The sequence below is a fragment of the Podarcis erhardii genome, assembly GCF_964252035.2.
Source record: "Podarcis erhardii genome assembly, chromosome: 2".
NCBI classification, from domain to species: domain Eukaryota; kingdom Metazoa; phylum Chordata; class Lepidosauria; order Squamata; family Lacertidae; genus Podarcis; species Podarcis erhardii.
Window position 1 is genome coordinate 16,712,070 of NC_138498.1, and position 21,761 is coordinate 16,733,830.

Sequence of the window (21,761 nt, forward strand, 5' to 3'; positions counted from 1 at the left end):
GCGAGAGGCGGGGAGCAGTCGACCCGGAAACCGCGCCCTTCGCGCGTGCGCACAAACCCCGGAAGTGAACCCTCGCCAGCTGCGCGCGCAAGCAAGGAAGCTGAAGGAGAGTTTTTTCTCGCGACTGCGCCAGGCGGCGGTGAATCGAGTGAGTGCTTGGGGGCAGGCGTTATATTGTTTTTATTAACTTGTCAGGGCTTAGGGAGGGATGGCATTTTTATTTTATTTTTATAGATAGCGGTAAGAGACTGGCTTGCGGGGGGTTGGACTAGATGACCTTTGGGGGACCCTTCGAACTCTATGGACGAAAACCAACTCAGCAGAGCTGGTGAGACGCTGTTAGCTGGGGCTAAACAGGCGGAGGTGCAGCCGGGGCCACTCTTTCCCTGAGAGACCGGGTTGCCTCCTGGCCTGTATAATGCAGGATTGCCCCCATATTTCGGGGTCAGATCCTGCGTCCTGTATTGATACTGCTTTGTCCTGTCTTTCAGGTCGTCTCCCTCTCTGCCAAGTTAGGGGATTGTTAGGACTGGGCCAGGCAAGTCTGAACGCAGACCAATTCTGTCTCACTGCAGAGACTGCCAGTTTGCTTCCAAGCCCGATTCAGACTTCTGGGTTTAAACTAATGGGATGTTTTCTCAAGGACTTTTTGATACACGTGCCCTCTGAGGATGGCAACGAGAAAATGGCTGTTTTCAGTTGGGCCCCTCCTCCGTTTGCTTCTCGTCAGGAAAGCTTAGGTGGCATCAACCTTTCTTCATATTTTTGGTGCCGGGCCAAGGCATTTTTATTCTCCCAGGTGTTTTTGTGGGCATTGATATTGTGGATTCTCTTCTTGTTTTGGTTGTATAAGGGTATCCAGTCTCGGGGGTGGGGGGTGGAAGGGTACTTCCCCCCCACATCTGCAGTAGTAATTCAGAAACATTTTTTATCTTAGTTTTAAAATACGTATTTCTTATTAATTGTATTAGTCTGTTCTAAGCTGCTTGGGTTTTTTGTTTTTTGTGTTGTAGAGTAATATAATAACAAAATAAATAATAACAAATGTTATGCTATGCAATAACCACCCCAAAAAATCCAGGGTATAGTGGGTTAGAGCAGGCATAGGCAAACTCAGTCCTCCATATGTTTTGGGACTACAACTCCCATGATCCCTAGCTAACAGGACCAGTGGTCAGGGATGATGGGAATTGTAGTCCCAAAACATTCGGAGGACCGAGTTTGCCTATGCCTGGGTTAGAGTATTTGGCCTAGATTGGGGAGACCCAGATTAAAATTCCTGTTCAGCCATAAAGCTCACTTGACCTTGAGCCAATCTCTCTCCCTCTCTGGGTCTGCTCAAGACTTAAGTCTTTAACAAGCCTAAAGAATATTATACTTGGAAATGTTTGCTCATCTAGAAATTCAGTAAAATGTTAACCAGTAAAAGGAACCCCTACTGTCAATAGGCAGCAGATATGCAGGCTGGTGAAATCCCCTCTGTGCATCATACTCCCTTTTTGAGTACAGGCAATTCCCCATTTACACGAGGGTTAATGTTCCCAGGTGGTGTGTGTGTGTGTGTGTGTGTGTAAGTGAAATTGCAGATATTGGGAATACCATTGAAACACCCTCTAAACTCTGGAAACCATTGAAAACCCCTTTTTTAAAAAACAGCAGCAGCATTTATCAGACTCCCTCCAAACCTCTTTGCTCAAACTCCCACAGGCCTCAAAGGTCAGTACAAAGGCTCCTGGAATTGCACTTGCAAAAGCTTGTAGGATCGCTAGATGCCATTTTCACCTTTTTTGGGGGGGCCATTCTTGCCTCTTTAAGTGCCACTTTTGGGTTCACAGCAATGTGCGAGTGTGCAGTCACACGTGACTCGAATGCACGTAAATGGGGAGTTGCCTGTAGTCTCTTGTGCCTCCACCTGGTCCGCAAATCTTTACCCAATTATCCATTTCGTTCCTAGTCCCAGCAGCTATCTCCTTCAAGTCTTTTGAGAATATACGTACCTGGCATTAGGTTCTTCCTGAGCCTCTTCTTACCAAGCAAACAGAAGTAAACCATACATGCTTAGTATGAATTATATGTCAACTGGAAAAAAAACCAAGGAGAGAAATAGGAGCTTGGATATATATTCTCCCCACCACCACCACCACGGTTTTCCCCAAAACAATTTCACTCTTTAGATACTGAAAAGCCTTGATTACATAGTTAAAGGGGACGCGGGCGGCGCTGTAGTCTAAACCACAGAGCCTAGGGCTTGCCAATCAGATGGTCGGCGGTTTGAATCCCCGCGTTGGGGTGAGCTCCTGTTGTTCGATCCCAGGTCTTGCCCGCCTAGCAGTTCAAAAGCACGCCAAAATGCAAGTAGATAAATAGATACCACTCCGGCAGGAAGGTAAACGGCGTTTCCGTGCACTCCTCTGGTTTCGCCAGAAGCGGCTTAGTCATGCTGGTCACATGACCCGGAAGCTGTCTGCGGACAAACACCGGCTCACTTGGCCTATAGAGCGAGATGAGCACGCAACCCCAGTCGTCCGCAACTGGACCTAACGGTCGGGGTACCTTTACCATTGCTAAAATGTGTTTTTCTGTTCAACTCCTTCCTTTGATTGTACCTCAGGTACAATGGAAATGATCAAATGAGTTATTATTAATAATTTATTATTTGTACCCCGCCCATCTGGCTGGGTTTCCCCAGCCGCTCTGGGCGGCTTCCAACAAAGATTAAAAATACATTAAAATGTCACACATTAAAAACTTCTCTGAATACTAACCTCCCTTTGCTTTCTTCACAGCAATAATGGCTTCTGCAAAGCAGCTGGCTGACTTTGGCTATAAAGCATTCTCTGGGTCCATGATGCTCCTTACCTTGTATGGTGGCTACCTCTGTAGTGTCAGAGTATATCGCTTTTTCCAGAGGAGGTATTTGCTGAAGCAGCTTGAGCAGCAGGAAATAAACGCAGCAGTTAAGGACTGAACACTGTCCTGTTGTCTGACATAGGATGCTTAATGAATACAAGACTGGTGTGCTGCAATAAAAACTCATTTCAGAAAATGCAGCCCTGGAATCCGCCATGAAGAATCACTAATACAGGGTGCGATGTATAAAAGGATGGAAACACCTATGCAATTCAGCAGTAATTGAATGTTTCATATGTGGCTTGTTTTTGTAAATATACACTGCTAGCAGCATCTAACTATAAAAGATGTGTTCACAGAATTGTTTCCCTCTTTATTTTTACATCCTCCTGTCCATTTAAAGAAGGAAAACAATATGAGGATAAACAGTTTGCCACAGGATTCCTCTGGCTGAGCCTACAACTTTGCAAATGATTTGCGGGTGGGTGTTGTGGTACTTCCTCTGTTTCTATTTACTAATTTCCTGCTCAAGTTTAAAAGCAAAGGCGCATCTCACTGTCTTTACATCTGGGTCAACAAGTGTTTCCATGTGGGAATAAATCATGTCGCCTTGACATACATATTCTGATACAGACATGTGAAAATAGAAAAACTAACACAATTGCGGATGTGAGGATTGCCAAATAGAAACCTTGCCAAAAGCAAAATAATCTTGAATGCGATGTTGCATTCTCTGATCCTACTTCAGCAAATGAGAGGTTGGCCCTTCTGTTATTGCAAATCCAATTATACCATCTGCTGTGCAACTGTCTGGCAACTGTCTTTTCATTTCTAAATAATAATAAACAAAAGCAAGAAAGAGTTCACAAAGAACAAATTAGGCAAGAAAAAAAATTCTCATTACCACAGGCTGGATTGGGATGGCTTCTTTCCACCTGCTGTAAAGTAAGATTGTATCAAGGTATGGTGAAATGGTGTGTCAGACAGCATGGCTCCAGGGTAGCTATAGTTTAGCAGACACTACTAATTACAAAGCATATAGGGCCAGGGGGTGGAGAGGGAGGAATATGTTGGAGCCTCCGTACAACCGAGCTGTGACGGCTACTCTCCCGGCGGTGATTAACGACCTAAGCCTTTGAATGAGACTTCAGGCACGCTCCCCATTACGCAGAGTACCCAGACAGCAGCAGAAAAGCCAGAAATATGTGCTACATTGCTGCTTTATTTCTGACTACGCAGGACAGAAATGAATATGCATCTGCTCTCTGTGAGACAGAAAACAACAGGAACAAAGAAACAGGAAATTAGTAACTTCAACATCCGTCTCCCGTGAGACTTCCAACAGTCTGGAATGTCAACAGAGTCTTGTGACTCCAAGAACTGCACAGTGGCATAACAGAAACCCAACAGAATAGTGTTCAGAACTGTCAAGGCCAGGGTGTTCTTTTTTTTAGGCATGTCACATGTAGATTGTCTGCTAGATAGTGGTTATCTCATGCCTTCAGTAAGCTATTAATGTCTTTCTACCAGTTACTGCCAATTCCCCTTTGTGAAACAATGATTTAGACCGAAATAGTTTAGAAATGCTCATTCATCCTTTGCTGTTACCCTTCCCACTAAAAAGTCATATAAATGGCTAGAAGCTTCTCATTTAGGAAGTCAACATGATGACAGCAAAGGCTAACCTTTCACCAATAGGGTTTCTGTACCTTGAGAGTTTTGTACAAGAAAAAAAGCAGAAACTTCCATTATTCCTAATCCCTTTTCCTTTTGTGTTGTATCCTTTAGATAGAATAGAAAGCCTGAGAATAGAAACTGATTTATCACTGATAGCAGTAAACTGTTCTGGGAGCCTTTTTTTGGCTGAAAAGTGGAATATTTAAAGTATAAAAATACTTCCAATAAAGTATAAAAATATTTTAAATAGCATATAAAAATACTTTCAATAAAATAATAGATGCTACAGAGGAGGTAAGAATTAGGATGTGTGGCAGCCAAAAACTTACTCTAACAACTAGCTTGGCCCTAAAGGCTGTGAAACTTAATAACTATATATCAACTACCGCTCTGTAAAACTCCCAATTCCTATACACATGTTAGTATGCATAAGCATTATGAAAGATAGCTCAAACCAGAAAAAAGGAAGCTTCCTACTTAAACTGGCAATAAAACTTTTCTTAGAAGACACCTGAAGGCAGCCCTGTTTAGGGAAGTTTTTAATGTTTGATGTTTTATTGTGTTTTTACTTTTCTGCTGGGAGCTGCTCAGAGTAGCTGGGGAAACCCAGCTGGTGGGCGGGAGACACACACAAGGAGTAATCTGTGTGGTAGTGGGGCAAAATGGGCTGCAGTGCCCCCCTGCAGTGGGGGGCAGGGATGTTATGGAACTACAGGGTCCCAAGTCCCATAAACTATGCCAGACCTGGTATCTACATAGTTTTAATATCCCCATTGATATCAATGGGAGGGAGAACAATCATGGCAAGAAAAAGTTGCACCCTTACTTCCTGCTTGTGCAGGTCACAAGAAGTGGCAACAGTACCACCCCTGATTTTCTCTGTCCTTCACCCATGATATGACTGTTATAAATTGATACATGAATGACACAGAGGTCAAATGGAAGAAGGCAACGTTCTTTGGACTATCTAGGGCAGCAGCTGTTTTCTTCTAAATTGGACTCTGACCCAGGATCATTTGGTGGCCCTGTAACAATACTATAAAATAGTAATTAGCAGGTTTTGGCTCCATTTCTTGGTTGTAGAGCTTGTAAAACAAGATCATCACAGCTTAACAGAGTTCAGAAAGAATCTAGCAGACATAAAGGTGACTGCTAACTGTAACATGGAATATTACTCTAAGGCATAGCTTTCCAAACTTCTCATGTTAGTGACACACTTTTTAGACATGCATCATTTCATGACTCCATAATTCAGTTTTAATACCAAACCCAGGAGGAGAGCAGGGAGCATTCACGTGGCACACCTACACAATACGGCCAACACACGTGTCGCGACACACCGTTTGGAAAGCTTGCCAACTTGCACATACAAGTAGACCCCATGTGCTCCATGGAAGTACACCTGGTTGTTCCTAGATTGAAAGAGGGGCCATTTGGGAGAATCAGCAACTCCCTGGAAGCTGAACATCTTCCAAACCTGGATGGGTTTAGCTCAGCTAAGAGTACCCACAGAATTAATACCACTAACATGCTACTTGCTTTGCCGCGTTCAAATTTCAAGCACCATCTACTGCTCCTGTGTAACTTGGCAATGTTAGCACGTTAGCAGAATATTACCTAAAATCAGAATGCACACAACCTTCCTCAGTAAAGCAAAATTCACAGACACAACTCTTCAAGCAAATTTATTTTTAATCAGAGTAAACAATAGTATAAAATGATAATAACTCAGGGCATTTTCAAAGTCCTGCTCATGACAATACTTTGCTGCCTTTCATCTCCCCTGAAGTACCATTTAGTAAAAGGGAGGGAGGGACTCAAAGCCCTTGTGTGGCAACCTCTTTATCCCACAGACATCTCACCAAAAGACTCTGAAGCAGGTACAGGCGGCATGCTTGCTTCTCTTCTGAAAGTAGAAGCGTCTATGGAAAAGTCGGCAGCAGAACCAGTTCATCCATGCCTATTATCCTAGTACACAAATTTATCCACCTCTTCCTTGTAATTCCTATGTGACTCAAAACCCATAGCATTCGTAGGAAAAACAGGTGATTTTAGGAAGTCAAAATGAAGACTTTGGAGACACTACTCCACTCGGGGGGGGGGGGGGAGCAATGAACGCCAGCCTTGTCTTCCCACCCACCCAAACAAGCAGACGTAAAACTTTATTAGCAAATGGGATCCCAACAACAAATAAGCAAATTGCTCAGTCGGCCTGTCTCTACCACCACCAGGTTGCTATGCCTAGCTGTGGCACATCCCAGACTCCCTAGGACACAGCTTTAGTCCTTGCTGCTAGGAGAATGGAATATCAGCTTAGACCAGGCCACAGTGTTTAAAAAAAACCCCCTGGAATGCAATTAAAAAGTGAGAGGCAGAACCTGTTTGAGATCCGAACCTTCAGAGTTGTTGCAAGAATACTTTCTCTCAAAGTTTCAGTTGATCTATAAAATAAAACAGCCTCCCCCACCTCTCACTCACTCTCTCTCTCTCACACGCTTCAGCAAACATAGGATACCATTAAATGCAAAATGGCTTAATTTCTTTAAAATGTGAAACTGGAAATAGCTTTTGCACTAGCAATCAACTAGATTCCTTCGGTACAAAACTGTGATGTGCCTGTTTCAGAACTGCTGGAGGATTTGGGGGCAAAGCGCCGGTATAAGTAAAGATTTCTTGGGGATATGGAGTTAAGACATATCTAGTCATTTGAACACAAGTCTGTGTTTTCTTGAGGCCTCCCTGCCAGTTCTTACTCCTCTTCTGCCCACTGCCCACTAGTTATGTGGCCGTTAATCCGACTGGTATCATTGCTTGAAGAGCTAAGGACTCCTTTCCTGCTGCTTGAAGTCACATCTTCCTCTTCGGAGCTACTTTCGACATCACTGCGTTCATCTTTTGACACCTGACAGAAAGAAGCAGAGTAAGTCTACCACAAATATAAGAGCTAATTTGAAAATCAGTTAAGCACTCAGTGTAGCATTCACCATACTACACTTAGCTATTAGTTGCTTAGATGGTACAGTTTTCAAATTCAGTTGTGAAGTTTGTGAAGAACAACCAGAAAAGAACAGAGTACAGAAAACAAAGAAGCAGGTATCCTCAGTTTTTCTACATAGCAATAATAATAATAATAATAATAATAATAATAATAATAGTAATTTATTATTTATACCCCGCCCATCTGGCTGGGCCTCCCCAGCCACTCTGGGCGGCTTCCATAGAAACCAAAAATACAGTAAAATATCACACGTTAAAAACTTCCCTGAACAGGGCTGCCTTAAGATGTCTTCTGAATGTCAGGTAGTTGTTTATCGCTTTGACATCTGCTGGAAGGGCGTTCCACAGGGTGGGCGCCACTACCGAGAAGGCCCTCTGCCTGGTTCCCTGTAGCTTTGCTTCTCACAATGAGGGAACCGCCAGAAGGCCCTTGGCGCTGGACCTCAGCGTCCGGGCAGAACGATGGGGGTGGAGACGCTCCTTCAGGTTTACTGGACTGAGGCCGTTTAGGGCTTTAAAGGTCAGCACCAACACTTTGAATTGTGCTCGGAAACGTACTGGGAGCCAATGTAGGTCTTTCAAGACCGGTGTTATATGGTCTCGGCGGCCGCCCCCAGTCACCAGTCTAGCTGCTGCATTCTGGATTAGTTGTAGTTTCCGAGTCACCTTCAAAGGCAGCCCCACGTAGAGTGCATTGCAGTAGTCCAAGCGGGAGATAACCAGAGCATGCACCACTCTGGCGAGACAGTCCGCAGGCAGATAGGGTCTCAGCCTACATACCAGATGGAGCTGGTAAACAGCTGCCCTGGACACAGATTTGACCTGTGCCTCCATGGACAGCTGTGAGTCCAAAATGACTCCCAGGCTGTGCACCTGGTCCTTCAGGGGCACAGTTACCTCATTCAGGACCAGGGAATCCTCCACACCTGCCCGCCTCCTGTCCCCCAAAAACAGTACTTCTGTCTTGTCAGGATTCAACCTCAATCTGTTAGCCGCCATCCATCCTCCAACCGCCTCCAGACACTCACACAGGACCTTCACCGCCTTCACTGGTTCTGATTTAAAAGAGAGGTAGAGCTGGGCATCATCCGCATACTGATGAACATCCAGCCCAAACCTCCTGATGATCTCTCCCAGCGGCTGCATGTAAATGTTGAAAAGCATGGGGGAGAGGACAGAACCCTGAGGCACCCCACAAGTGAGAGCCCAGGGGTCTGAACACTCATCCCCCACCACCACTTTCTGAACACGGCCCAGGAGGAAGGAGTGGAACCACTGTATGACAGTGCCCCTAGCTCCCAGCCCCTCAAGACGGTCCAGAAGGATGTTATGGTCGATGGTATCAAACGCCGCTGAGAGATCCAGCAGAACTAGGAAACAGCTCTCACCTTTGTCCCTAGCCCGCCGGAGATCATCAACCAGTGCGACCAAGGAGTTTCAGTCCCATGATGAGGCCTGAATCCCAACTGGAAGGGATCCAAATGGTCCGCTTCTTCCAGGCGTGCCTGGAGTTGTTCAGCAACTGCTCGCTCAATCACCTTGCCCAAGAATGGAAGATTTGAGACTGGGCGATAGTTGGCCATCGTGGCCGCATCTAAAGATGTTTTTTTAAGAAGCGGTTTAATAACCGCCTATTTCAGCGGGTCTGGGAAGGCTCCCTCATGGAGGGAAGCATTCACCACCCCACGAAGCCCATAGCCTAGTCCTTCCTGGCTAGCTTTTATAAGCCAGGATGGGCAAGGATCCAGGAGACAGGTGGTTGGTTTCACTCGTCCAAGCAGCCTGTCCACATCCTCGGAGGTAACAGATTGGAATTGATCCCCCTCAACTTAACTAGACAAAACTCTAGCACTCTCCCGCCCCAGCCCTGCTCCCACTTCCTACTTCTTCCCGAATCTGAGCGATTTTATCTGCAAAAAACTTTGCAAAATCATTGCAGGAGAACATGTGGCCCGTACTGGGCCCCGATGTTGCAAGTGGTTCCGCTAAATTGTGAACCACCTGAAAAAGTCTCCTGCTGTTTTCTGCAGATGCAATAGAGGCGGTGAAGAAATTCTTCTTTGCCGTCGCTATCGCCACTTGGTAGGCTCGACGTTGAGCTCTAACCTGTGTCCGGTCAGATTCGGAATGAGTTATCCGCCACCGGCGCTCTAGCCGTCTCAACGATTGTTTCATTGCCCTCAGATCCGTGGAAAACCACGGGGCTGTCCGGGCTCCATGCAATCGGAGAGGGTGCTTCGGAGCCAAACAGTCAATAGCCCTGGTTAACTCCACATTCCAGCGGGCCACCAGGGAATCAGCTGAAAGGCCATCAACATGGGATAAAGCATCCCCAACCACTATCTGGAAACCATTTGGATCCATCAAGTGGCGGGTGCGGACCATCCGAATTGGTCCCACCTCCCTGCAGAGGGGATGGGTCGCAGAGAAGTCCAGTTGCACCAGGAAGTGATCTGACCATGGCACTTCTTTTGTTTCGCTTTTACTTAGTGTCAGATCACCAACATCCATAGAGGTAAACACCAGGTCCAAGGCATGTCCGCGGCTATGGGTTGGGCCAGACTTATTCAGGGACAGCCCCACGGAGGCCATGCTTTCCACGAAGTCCCGAGCGACCCCTTGTAAGGTCGTGTCGGCATGGATATTATAATCCCCTAGGACGACCAAGCTAGGTGTCTCCAGGAGAACATCTGCCACAACCTGAAGCAGCTCGGGCAGGGAATCCTTGGTGCAGCGGGGAGGTCGGTACACCAAAAGGAATCCTGTACTGCCCCTATTGCCCAACTTCCAGAACATGCACTCGGAAAACTGGGTCTTCCCAATAGGACGCCTGGTGCAAACTAATGACTTCCTAAAAATCACTGCAACCCCCCCTCCCTGCCCACATGACCTGGGTTGCTGTGCGTAAGAGAAACCTGGTGGACAAGCAGCGGCAAGGACAGGCCCACCTGCTTCATCCAACCAAGTCTCTGTTACACATGCCAGGTCAAGTCCTCCATCCATGATCAAGTCATGGATGGCAGTGGTCTTATGAATCATTGACCTGGCATTGCACAGCAGCACCTTCAGGTCATGTGGGTATCCCTTGCTGATTCTAGTATCCATCCGGTCAGGACCAGACCCGGAGGCAGGGATAGTCCTCAGACAACGACTAAACCTGCCCCCTCTGTAATGACATGGTCTAGTCTTAGCGTAACTCCTCCTCCTACCCGTGAACACTGAGATCAGTTGTCCCAGTGCATCCCCCCCTGTGGAACATGCCCCAGCCAAATTTATGTGAAAGCTTCCTTTGGAAGGGCAAATTTCCACCAAGATCAGAAATGCTTTTTTGCATTTATGGCTGCTACTTTTGGACCTCGGAAACATTGCGGGGGAGGAAATGGAATATATTATTTCTAATGCATTTCCATTCTTCGCATAATTTTTAAAAAAATAAATGATTTGCTTCGCTGCTTTCCAATTTCTGAAAAGTGTTCAAGGGGCCAAGAATCTAAATTTTAAAGCAAATAAAATAGTAACTTTATAAGACATTCAAAAAATAACTAACCAGGTGCCAGAATGAAAATATATCAAGGATATTATAAAATGTATGTGAAATATTTAAAGGAAAAGGCAAAATGACATTAAAGAGGAAGTCAGATGGATCTCCCAGGGCAGGAAATTTGACTGCTTGGTCACTAAACACACCTGAGCTACAAGGGAACATCATAAAGCTGATGGGAAGAGGTTCACCCTACAAACAGAATGCATCTCAGCTTTTCAAGAAAAAGGCCACATAGTCTTACAAACATTACTCATTCTGATGGATAACAATTTAAACAGATAATACCATTCTTTCAAGGATAGCCCAAGAGGAATATCTCCTGAAATGTAAAAACTACAAGTACTTTTCACATGACCAGAATTAGCCCAAGTCTAATTTTGCCATCAGGTGTATTAATTAACCAGGTAAAAAGGTAAAGGTACCCCTGCCCGTACGGGCCAGTCCTGTCCGACTCTAGGGTTGTGCGCCCATCTCACTTAAGAGGCCGGGGGCCAGCGCTGTCCGGAGACACTTCCGGGTCACGTGGCCAGCGTGACGAAGCTGCTCTGGTGAGCCAGCACCAGTGCAGCACACGGAAACGCCGTTTCCAGGTAAGCATATATTAAAGCAGGTAAGCATATATTAAAACAAAACCACCAGACAAGTGGTGAAGAGGTCAGACTTTCCCTCAATGACAGGGCTGGGGAATTCAGCCACGGGCTACATGGCAGTGGTAGGTGGGACCAGAAGCAAAAGCACAACAGATCCGACTCTTACCTTCTGTAAAGGAAGCTACTTCCAGCCTCATTGTGGCTAGAGGTTTACACACATCAAGGCATGCCAGCAAGAGACATTATAATAGTTCAAGGGTACATTCTGGCCATGCAAGACCACCTGAGGAAGGCATGCACTGAGCAGGCCCAGTAGGGGGGGAGCTAGGGGGGGAGAGACGTGAGCCCCAGAGAGTCCTGAGGGGTGAAGAGAGAACTGGAGAGCTGCATTCAACCTGTGGTCCAGGCTGAACTGTGTTTGTGGTCTATGTAAGTTTATTCTTTATATATTCATAACTGAATACACACACACACATATTTAAAATAGAGACAAGAACGTATTTCAGTAAGTGGTTCCTGGGTGACGTGATGCCATGCAAAACAGGTACAATAATATTTATTGAACCCACTCCTGCTATATTACGCATGCAGACTTTATATAAAAAAAGAATTACGCAACACTCAAAAGCTTGCATACACTTACACTAGCAAAAATCTGCCCTAGACAGCTTTTCATTGTTGGAACAATATTATTATTATTATTATTATTATTATTATTATTATTATTATTATTATTATTATTTTGGCCTTCATCACAAGATCTCAGGGTGGTTCACACAAGATAAAAACACAAGTGAATAATAATAATAATGATAACTCCCCCTTCCCACAGACACATTTAATCAGCCAAAGGCCTGGTTGAAGAGAAACTCCTTGTGCCTAAAAATATATATAATGAAAGTGCCAGGCGAACCTCCCTGGGGAGAGCATTCCACAAACGGGGAGTCACTATAAAAAAGGCCCGTTCTCATGTTGTCACCCTCCAGACCTCACGTGGAAAAGGCACATGAAGAAGGGCCTCAGATGATGAACGCAGAGGTCTGGGGCGATTTTTATGGGGAGATGCGGTCCTTGAGGCATAGTGGTGGCAGCACACTGTGGGACTGTGCACTTCTTCCTCTAAAAGTAATCCCATGCCGCTGATTACAGTGGGCAGTAGCTTATTAGTGGCTGGTGGCGTTGTGGGGGGGGGCTCATGTGGCCTTTTATTTTTAACCTTGTAAACACTGGCACAATAGTGCAGGTGAACATTCAAGGAGCTAAAGTGGGGGAGGGAAATAAAGTACTACTTTACAGAGCTTCATTTATTGTAGAACATGTGTGTGTGTGTGTGTTTCTGTCTACACTGTGACAAAGGGCTGCCTTCTCTATTGCTTGCTAATGGCTGTGAAATGCAGGAATGTACATGAAAATGGCAGATAATTTCCTGCCCACTTCCGCCAACCAAAGGTTAAGATAAAGGTGAGGTGTAAAAGCTGGGGGGTGGGAAATGTTTTTAAGGTTTTAAGACACTCCCACTGAAAATATTATAGTGTGATGCTACAACACACCACAAGCACTAGCACACAGAGAGAAGGACCACCACCACCCGTAACAGAACAGCTCTGAAAACACACAGAACCAATAGGGAGAAACTGCAGGAAGGGTACAGATTAACTAGTGCATCATGCGGCAAGTGTTTTAGAACCCATGCGCAGCCTGAAAAAAATCCTCATGCAAACTGGCACCCAGGTCCTATAAAGTTCACAGTCCATTTTGTATTTATTGTTTACATGACTTGCCACAAGGTGGCAATAGATTACTACTGAACAGTAAAGGCACCGGCTGTTACTGCAAACAAGGCTGAAATGCTCACATCATAGTTATATACAGATTATTCTATCTCTGCTGTAGCACCTGTCAAGGGTAGGCTCTCCACTTGTGAGCCTGCAACCAATAACACTCATTTACATAACACTCGGGATTTTTACCCTTGCGGCTAATGCGCACTAGGTGTGCTCAAGCTATCCACACCCCTGATTACAGTTAGGCATATGGACTTTGAACAGCCCTATGGAAAGGATGACAGGGCACCTACCAATGACAAGTTAATGATTGACAGGGTCAACTGTAGGTGCCCACTTCTCAAGAGCTGCAAATATATATTGCCTGATAGCCACCAAATGCTTTTAAGATCATAATATAAATGGGAGGCAGGAATAATTAACAAAAAATGTGTTATATTTTATAGCCATTTGTGGCAATGGTTTTCCTCATGTGAAGACTAGGAATACTATGTGGCAGGCTTTTAATTCTCCATATACCAGATTCCAAGGTATAAATGGTGCTGATTTTAACTCTGAAAACTGTAAATGACCCGGATCCATAAGGACTGACCATGTAGGTTTTCATGAAGTGTGGCTTCATGATGCTAAATTCCATCAGCATCCACAGTAGGGACAAGCAGAGATTTTCTTGGTGGTTGCTCAGGCCTTATGCAACACTTTTCCAACAGAACCCACCTACTATCTAATATATATTTTTAAAAATTTTTATTATTATTATTATTATTACTACTACTACTATTATTATACTATTATTATTATACTGCCCTATACACGGAGGTCTCAGGGCGGTTCAAGGAACAAAATCAAAATATAAAACCACAAAATATATAAAACCTACCAAAGCCATTTTCATAACATTCCAGAGAGAAGCAAACAATCTCATTTTAGCAACAGATGAACTGAACTAGGTTTTCAAATTTTACATGCTATTTTATTCAGCCTTTTTTTAAAAAAGTATGTGTTTTGAGAGCGAATATTCATTACCTGATGCATTCTGACATCCTTAATTTTCTATGCTATATTTTCCTTTTCAAAGAAAGGAAGATTTAATTGAAAAAAATACTAGCAAGATGAACCACAGAGCTGAAGGTCCACAGATGAAGGTCGCACACAAAGATTATAGCCACCTACGTCAATATCAGAGACCTGACTTTCTTGTGAGCAGTTTTCAGATTAACTAACAACTGTTTGAAAGAAACCTGCAAAGCACAGCTGGTTTGAGGCTAAACAGTGTTCAGACTCATTTTAGACACAGGTAGTCCCCCCACTCCCCTCTACCGGCCACAATAGCAGATTGCACTTACATACAAGAAGAGGAAGAGATCCAGCTTCAGTCTGGCACAGAGAAAGGAGGGAGAGAGAATGAAGAATACAGAGGAGAGTCCTTCCCTGACTAGGTCACCTGATCAGGAAAGAAAAGCAAGGAGAGGAGAGATGCAGGTCTCCTGCAAGATACCCCAAGCTTGAAAATCAGCTATAGCCACTCAGCAGATAAATGAACGAAACAAACATGGGTGAGATCCAGACTTCCCCTTCCGTTCATGGAAGGGACTGAGATCCAGCTGAAGATCCTGTTTAAAGAAAAGTGGAATGGGCAAATTTTACTGATTCTCCCCTTCCCCAGCATTCTTCAGCACTACTTCCCAAGTAATTCTGGAAGGCTCCCCTCAACCCGGCTTGTTCGCTCCCCAGCTCTACTCATGGCACATCTAGATTCAATCCACAAATATATATGTAATTAAGATACAAACACGAAAAGAAAAGACACAGTATCTAAGCTGCAAGGCAGAGAAGAAATTGGGATTATTTGAATATGCAGAAAGAAAAGTACTCAGGCATCATTAAAATGCTCTACAGGAAAGCAAATGCCCAATAATATAGAACTGTTTATTTCTGTAAATATATAGTATTTAGCTAAGATTCTGAATCTGAATTGTTCAGATAAATTATCTCTCTCTCTTTTGCAAATCTGCTTCCATGGCCACTTTCATAAGAACAAGTAGTTTTCACTTCTTTCCTACATAAAACTATAGCCTCTCCTCCTCCCACAAAGCCCTGCAGACACAATAGCAGGCTAAACACAAGCCCTACTTTGAGAGCCAGAGGTCTTAATAAACTTAGCTACCTGTCTTCCTTCATGCCAATGTCCTCCTCAGAAAAAAAGTGAAGGCAAGCTTAGTTCTGGCAATGTAGTGGCTTCCAATGCTTCTTAAAGGAGCGGCTTCTAAGAGTCAGTTCTAGCACCTATGCTCAGCAACACTGCAGGTAAGGGCCTGGAGCACTCACTGCTACAAAGCAAAGAGGAGTTTAGCAGCAAGGCCCTTTCGGCCTTTCAATATCACCTTTCCTTCTGCTGGGTGTATTTGACACACTGATCAGCTCCTGGAATTAAATATCCCCATTTGGTACCATCTGTTGGTACCAGAATTCAGAGTGCAAAAAAACGTTAAGAGCAGCCTTGCTGGATCTGACAAAAGGTCCATCTAGTTTTCATAGTGGCCAACCAGTTCTGCTGGGGCAGCATTTCCTACTTCAGTCAAACCTAAGCCTCTGATGTTGTCTGGTAGGGGAGCATTTGATATGTAACATGAAGTACAGCTCATCAGGGAATTCTGAGCAAAATTGCGATTCACTCTGCAATTGCACCTTTACAAGTGCGTAACATTCATCAATGTGAGAGAACTACTTGGGTGGTCTGGATAAATATGGGCAGTCTGGAGAAGGATCAAGAGCAATGGCTGGTGTGTTTGTGTGTGTGTTTACTAATGAGAGGAAGTAGAGCGGTGTGAAGAGAGACAAATACTTTTCTCATTCTAGCAGCTACTTAACATATAAGTTAAAATGTTATCGAAGTAAAAAGTTGTTATCTCAGGCAGCAGTCCGCCTTCTTCAAAGCCACAGGTGTTTGTGAAATATGCAAAAAAGGAAGCAAGTATCTGGGAGTTCCCAGTGCTTAAGCAAGTTGGAATTCATACCTTCCCTCGTGCCAGGGCCTTGTAGGCAATGCGAATGATGAAATAGGACCAGATGACATTTAGAACTTGCAAAATTAGAAGAAGCCCATTAAATAGCCACCATGATGGATAAGGGCCAATTATTTCCTTGCTTTCAAACAAAGTTGTGTTCAATAACCTGCAAGACAAAGAAGTGAATTGTTATATTGGCACTTTGCTTATCTTTCACAACTCCCAGCTTCTAGATAGAAACCAAGCTGACTGGACTACAAAAACATCTGCCCATAAAAAAATTCCTTTACGGAATGTTAATGCCTCCGGTCTTAAGACATCTCATTTCTTCTCCATTCAGTTTTTGTTAATGCTTTGATTGAGTCAGGAGCTGAAATGCTTAGCAATTCATCTATTTCCAGAAAAAAATAAAAAGGTCTGTTGGTTTTACATGTTTAATGGATTTAGGAAGCCTTACACTGACAGAAAATGTGTGATTTACCCCACTGCACCTTGCTGCAGCAGGAAAATATCAGATCTATTAAGGACTTTAAAAAGGGAGAAAGCCAATGAAATCTGAGGCCTCTGGTTGCTAGAACTCAAGAGAGCCTGAAACTCTCCTCCCGCAGGTCTTCATTAGTCAAACCTGCCTTTGCACTCTCGGAGGAGGGACCTTCCCACCTCTAAAGGGAAAAACAGTTTCTACATGAGCCACCGCATGCTATTTGATAAGTGCAGTATGGCATTACACAGTATGCAACCACTGAGACAGCAAAGTCACTTCCCATTGCAATCTGAGATAAGAAGGCACACCCGGGAAACAGGGGGATTACAATAAGACCAATGGAAACAGCATTAAAGATTCACTGGCTCCCTACCACACGCCAAGGACTTGCTGAGTGATATAGCAACAATACGTACAGGCTGCCATGGCGTAATCACAATCAGTGGGGCCAGTAGTAAGAAGATTTGTTTGCTTGCACAGACCAATGCACCAGTGCAAGAAGACATTTCAAGTCATTTATTACTCTGAAATCTCTCCTCGGTTGAGGCAGTACTCTACTGCCATAGCTGAAAATGATAACTAGGATAGAAAGTTGGCATGAGTTGGCTCAGAGGGACATCTGTTGATCACACCTCAAATGCAGATGTGCTGGGCAGCCTAATTCCTCTTCCCAAATCACTCAGCACAAAGGAGCAACCCTGGGTTGCAGGACTCCTCCTGGATTCTCATGCGTCAACAGTAACTCCTGAAGAGCACTTTCTACCTGTGTAGGCTCCTTGTGTAATCTAGAAATCTGGACAATCCAAGTTCTAAATATTGCAAGGGCCTACACAGATATAAAGTTGAAGCAGGGCACCTTTTCTGAGTGGCTAGCAGGAGCCACACAGTATAACAAGCGATACTCAATGGGTTCCCTTCCAATACCTCTGTATCCACACAAGTAATGCACAAAGTATCAAGAGGAACTGTTCAACAATCTCCACCAATTCAAACTGGCCCCTTCTGCAACAGGGGGAGAGGCATTATGACTGAATGGAGACCAGGGACCACATTCCATATCCTGCCTCTCGAGCACAAGCTGCAATGGAACTGTGCAACCTGAAAAGATTGAAACCCAACTCAGGGCCCACCTTAAGTATTTTGCCATTGTATATAAAATATTGAAACAGCAGAACCAAAACTTTGAGCTCCTGATGCCTCCTCACGCATTCTGCCAGGTCCTTTTGCTTCCTGAGTCCCAAAAATCAATCAAGTCCTTCAGGGGATATGCTTCTTATCACACATCTGTGAAGGGGTCCTGTTACAGAGGTTACCTGTGTGCTACAGCTGTTTAATCATCTGTACCAGACTCTTGGCACAATGAACCCCTAAAGTTATCCCTTGACTTGCTCTCCCCCACCTCAATCTCAGTAAATACTTACCAGAAAGGATAAACCCCCAAACGAGTAACAATGAACACCACACAAAACAGCACAAAGGTGGCATCACAGGCTCGCTGGTATTTGGCATAGTTGGCAATTTTTGCTACCTAGGGGGGAAAAGGGAGAAGCTCTAAGAAAACTCCTCCAGACTTCAATGCAATAATCCCATCATTTAAGAAATGGTTTAAGAAATGGTTATTACTTTGTTCCGTTGTATGCAAATAGATTTCTAGAAAAAAATTAAAAGCATCTAACACAAATAAGCCATTTGAATACAGTGGTAAAAACTCGATGGAACTGTGTGAGGTACTTACTTCTAGGAAGCCATCTGCTGTATCATGAACCAACAAAACCAAACTTCCTACCCGCACCATGTTGTTCATATAGGAGAAGCTAAGGAGTGCAACTGATATAAAGTGATGAATAAACATGACCAGGAAATCCTGAAAAAACAAGTACCAGCATGATATCACTATGGAGTGCAAGGAACACAACATAATACAGATTGGGAAATCTTTAGTTTAGCACCTACAAACTTCTTTCTGACACAAAGGTGAGCTGCTTTCAAGATCACAATGATTATAGAACAGCGGTCTAGAAATGTGTACAGCCATCACTTCATCACAAATCAAACTGGGTGCCATTAGTGTTATTGAAAACCTTTTCTTCCAAGTGAGAAAGTTTCCTGATCCTCAACAGCAATGACAACATGGGATTTGCACTTTGGCCAACATCATCATCAAGTTATCTACTCTTGTTCCTGGTCTGTCACATGCAGTTCAGACCCTGGGAGAATGTACGTAAAGTTAAGATTATTATGTTTTGCATCATTTTACACTTGTTTACAGTGAATTGCATTTGCCTTTTCACTGCCCATTTACTCAGTTTGGAGAGGCCAATTTGGAGCTCTTCGCAATCTCTTTCTGTTTTAACAACCCTGGACAATTTAGCATCATCAGCAAATTTGGCCTCCTGACTGCTCACTCCTAACTCCAAATCACTTATTAGCAAGTCAAAAGACAAAAACCCCACTACTTCTCTCTGTTTGGAGAACTGTCTGTTTATTCCTACACTTTGCTTCCGGCATCTTAACCAATTCTTGATCTGAAAGAGGATCTCTCTTATTCCTTGACTACTAAGCTTTCTCAGAAGTCTTTGGTGAGGTACTTAGTCAAAAGTGCAGTGGTACCTCTGGTTAAGAACTTAATTCGTTCCGGAGGTCCGTTCTTAACCTAAAACTGTTCTTAACCTGAGACACCACTTTAGCTAATGGGGCCTCCCGCTGTTGCCGCACCGCCACAGCACAATTTCTGTTCTCATCCTGAAGCAAAGTTCTTAACCCGAGGTACTATTTCTGGGTTAGTGGAGTCTGTAACCTGAAGCGTATGTAACCTGAAGCATCTGTAACCTGAGGTACCACTGTATTTTGGAAGTCCAAGCCAACTGGATCACTGTTATCTAGTCGTACCTTGGATGTCGAACAGCTAAGTTGCCGAACGTTTTGGTTCCTGAACAATTGAAAACCGGAAGTGATTGTTCCAATTTTCAAACGATTTTCAGAAGCCAAACGTCTGACACAGCTTACACAGCTTCCAATTTGAGTGCAGGAAGCTCCTGCAGCCAATCAAAAGCCGTGCCTTGGTTTTCGAACGGTTCCAGGAGTTGAATGGACTTCCGGAACAATTAAATTCAATAACCAAGGTACGACTGTATATGCTTATTGACATTCTCAAAGAATTCCAATAGGTTTGTGAGACAAGACTTTCCCTTGTTCTATATAGTTGATTATTTTATCTTTAACATTACTTTCCATCAGTTTTCCAGGGACAGATGTTAAGCTAACCAGCCTGTAATTTTCAGGATCCCTGCTGGAACCCTTTAAAAAAAAATTTAAAAAAAATATTGTGCTACTTTGGCTACTTTTCAGTCCTCAGGTATGGAGGCTGATCTGAGGGACATTGCAGAACAGGGTTATTTGCTATATAGGAGTGTCTCTCAATGTAGTCAGTTTGAATAAGATAAAATTAGGGCTTTTTGTAATCTGAAATGTTATCAGTAAAGGTATTGCTTTGGGAGAAAATCACTGGTGCCAGAGTAAGACAATAGACTTTTTAATTTTTCTTTCAGCAACCTCCCATTCTGGGTGTAGAATCTGTACAGATTGGGTAGCCTATTCTAGGAACCAAGCCTCATGATAAGCAGCCAATGCTGGGCACTCCTTCATTGAAAACAGTTTACTCACAATCCTTGCAAAATATACCATGTAGACTGCTGAAAAGTCAATGCTACAGCAACCTTAGAGTATTTATTTTTTTGATTGATTGATTGATTGAATTTATATACTGCCTGATGCCCGGAGGTCCCAAGGCAGTTCACAGAATAAATAAGTACCTTGGGACTTGGGTCAGGGACTCAAGGTTTAGGAAGCATATATAAAAACAACAATTGCATTCAACAATACTCAAACTGCCTCTTTTCCAAGCTTCTCATGTAATTCTACTAACAGGCCAACAAAATACTAACAGGTGTACTCACTAACTCTTCAACAAGTTACTAGGTAGGATTCTGCTAGGGCTGCCTGAGTAAACTGAAGTACACACATCTCCCTCTCCTAGGGATCTCAACAGTCAGCTGAAGGAAAGAGATTATAATTATAATAATAATAATTTAACTGGAGATTAACACCAGTTACAGTGACACACAAAAAGGGAAGATTAGCTTGTGTAAAACATTTGCCTCCATACAAATATTTTTGGAGCAATTCTTACTGAGGCATAGATGAAAATGTTTTAGTGAAAGTGGTCAGCCACAAAACATTTCAGGGAGAACTCACAATCGAGACATTAAATTTCTGGTGGTTTCTGCTCACATGATTGTCCGAGAGAAAAATAATGAAAATGCCAAATCAGTTGCCTTGTTCCCCATGAATGCATACACAGAAGACATTCTGGAAAAGCACCCATTCTCCAACAATGTATTGAGAGACTTCCAGGTGCATCTGTTTCCAGTGGTTTGCAGAAAGCAAATAATGGCAGCAGCAATTAAAACAACTGCTTCTTTTACTGGTAACTGCATTTAGAAACTATTCACTGTAACTGGGCAGTACCTCTGCAACCCACAAAATATCTCAAAACTAAATTCATCAGCTCCTGTTTGTTGAATATGGCCCATTTATACAGAATGCCAAAAATGTTTGCAGCCAAAATATGAGCAGTAACTGAGAAGACAAATGCACAACATCCTAGGCCCAGACAACTGATGACAGTGGTAATTGGATTTAAGATAATCTTAATCCAATATTTTCTATTTATTTTCCTAGTTGTCCTCTACCATCCTTCAAGTTCTAGAAACATTAGCCCAGTTCCTTTGTTTTGAAATGATGGGGGTACATTATCATGATCACTCC

General features: G+C 43.6%; 2 protein-coding genes across 2 annotated transcripts in view; one reads left to right on the forward strand and one right to left on the reverse strand.

The window, feature by feature from the left end:
- Nucleotides 1-7: 7 nt before the first annotated feature.
- On the forward strand, nucleotides 8-3,211 carry COX14 (cytochrome c oxidase assembly factor COX14). Its single transcript, XM_081850019.1, has 2 exons — nucleotides 8-148; nucleotides 2,787-3,211. Exon 2 carries the CDS (start codon nucleotides 2,792-2,794, stop codon nucleotides 2,966-2,968), a length of 177 nt encoding a protein of 58 aa, XP_081706145.1. The 5' UTR covers nucleotides 8-148; nucleotides 2,787-2,791; the 3' UTR covers nucleotides 2,969-3,211.
- Nucleotides 3,212-6,201: 2,990 nt separating this feature from the next.
- The window catches only part of CERS5 (ceramide synthase 5), a 37,573-nt gene continuing 22,013 nt past the window's right edge, over nucleotides 6,202-21,761 (reverse strand). Inside the window, exons 7-10 of the mRNA XM_081849989.1 lie at nucleotides 18,670-18,798; nucleotides 18,356-18,462; nucleotides 16,460-16,616; nucleotides 6,202-7,429 (exon numbers count right to left, since the gene is read on the reverse strand). Coding sequence (XP_081706115.1) covers nucleotides 7,277-7,429; nucleotides 16,460-16,616; nucleotides 18,356-18,462; nucleotides 18,670-18,798 — 546 coding nt within the window. The 3' untranslated portion in view covers nucleotides 6,202-7,276. The remainder of the gene's footprint in view (nucleotides 7,430-16,459; nucleotides 16,617-18,355; nucleotides 18,463-18,669; nucleotides 18,799-21,761) is intronic.

Excerpts from the sequence above, each read along its gene's own strand:
- COX14 (XM_081850019.1), top strand. The coding sequence starts at position 2,792 with ATGGCTTCTGCAAAGCAGCTGGCTGACTTTGGCTATAAAGCATTCTCT.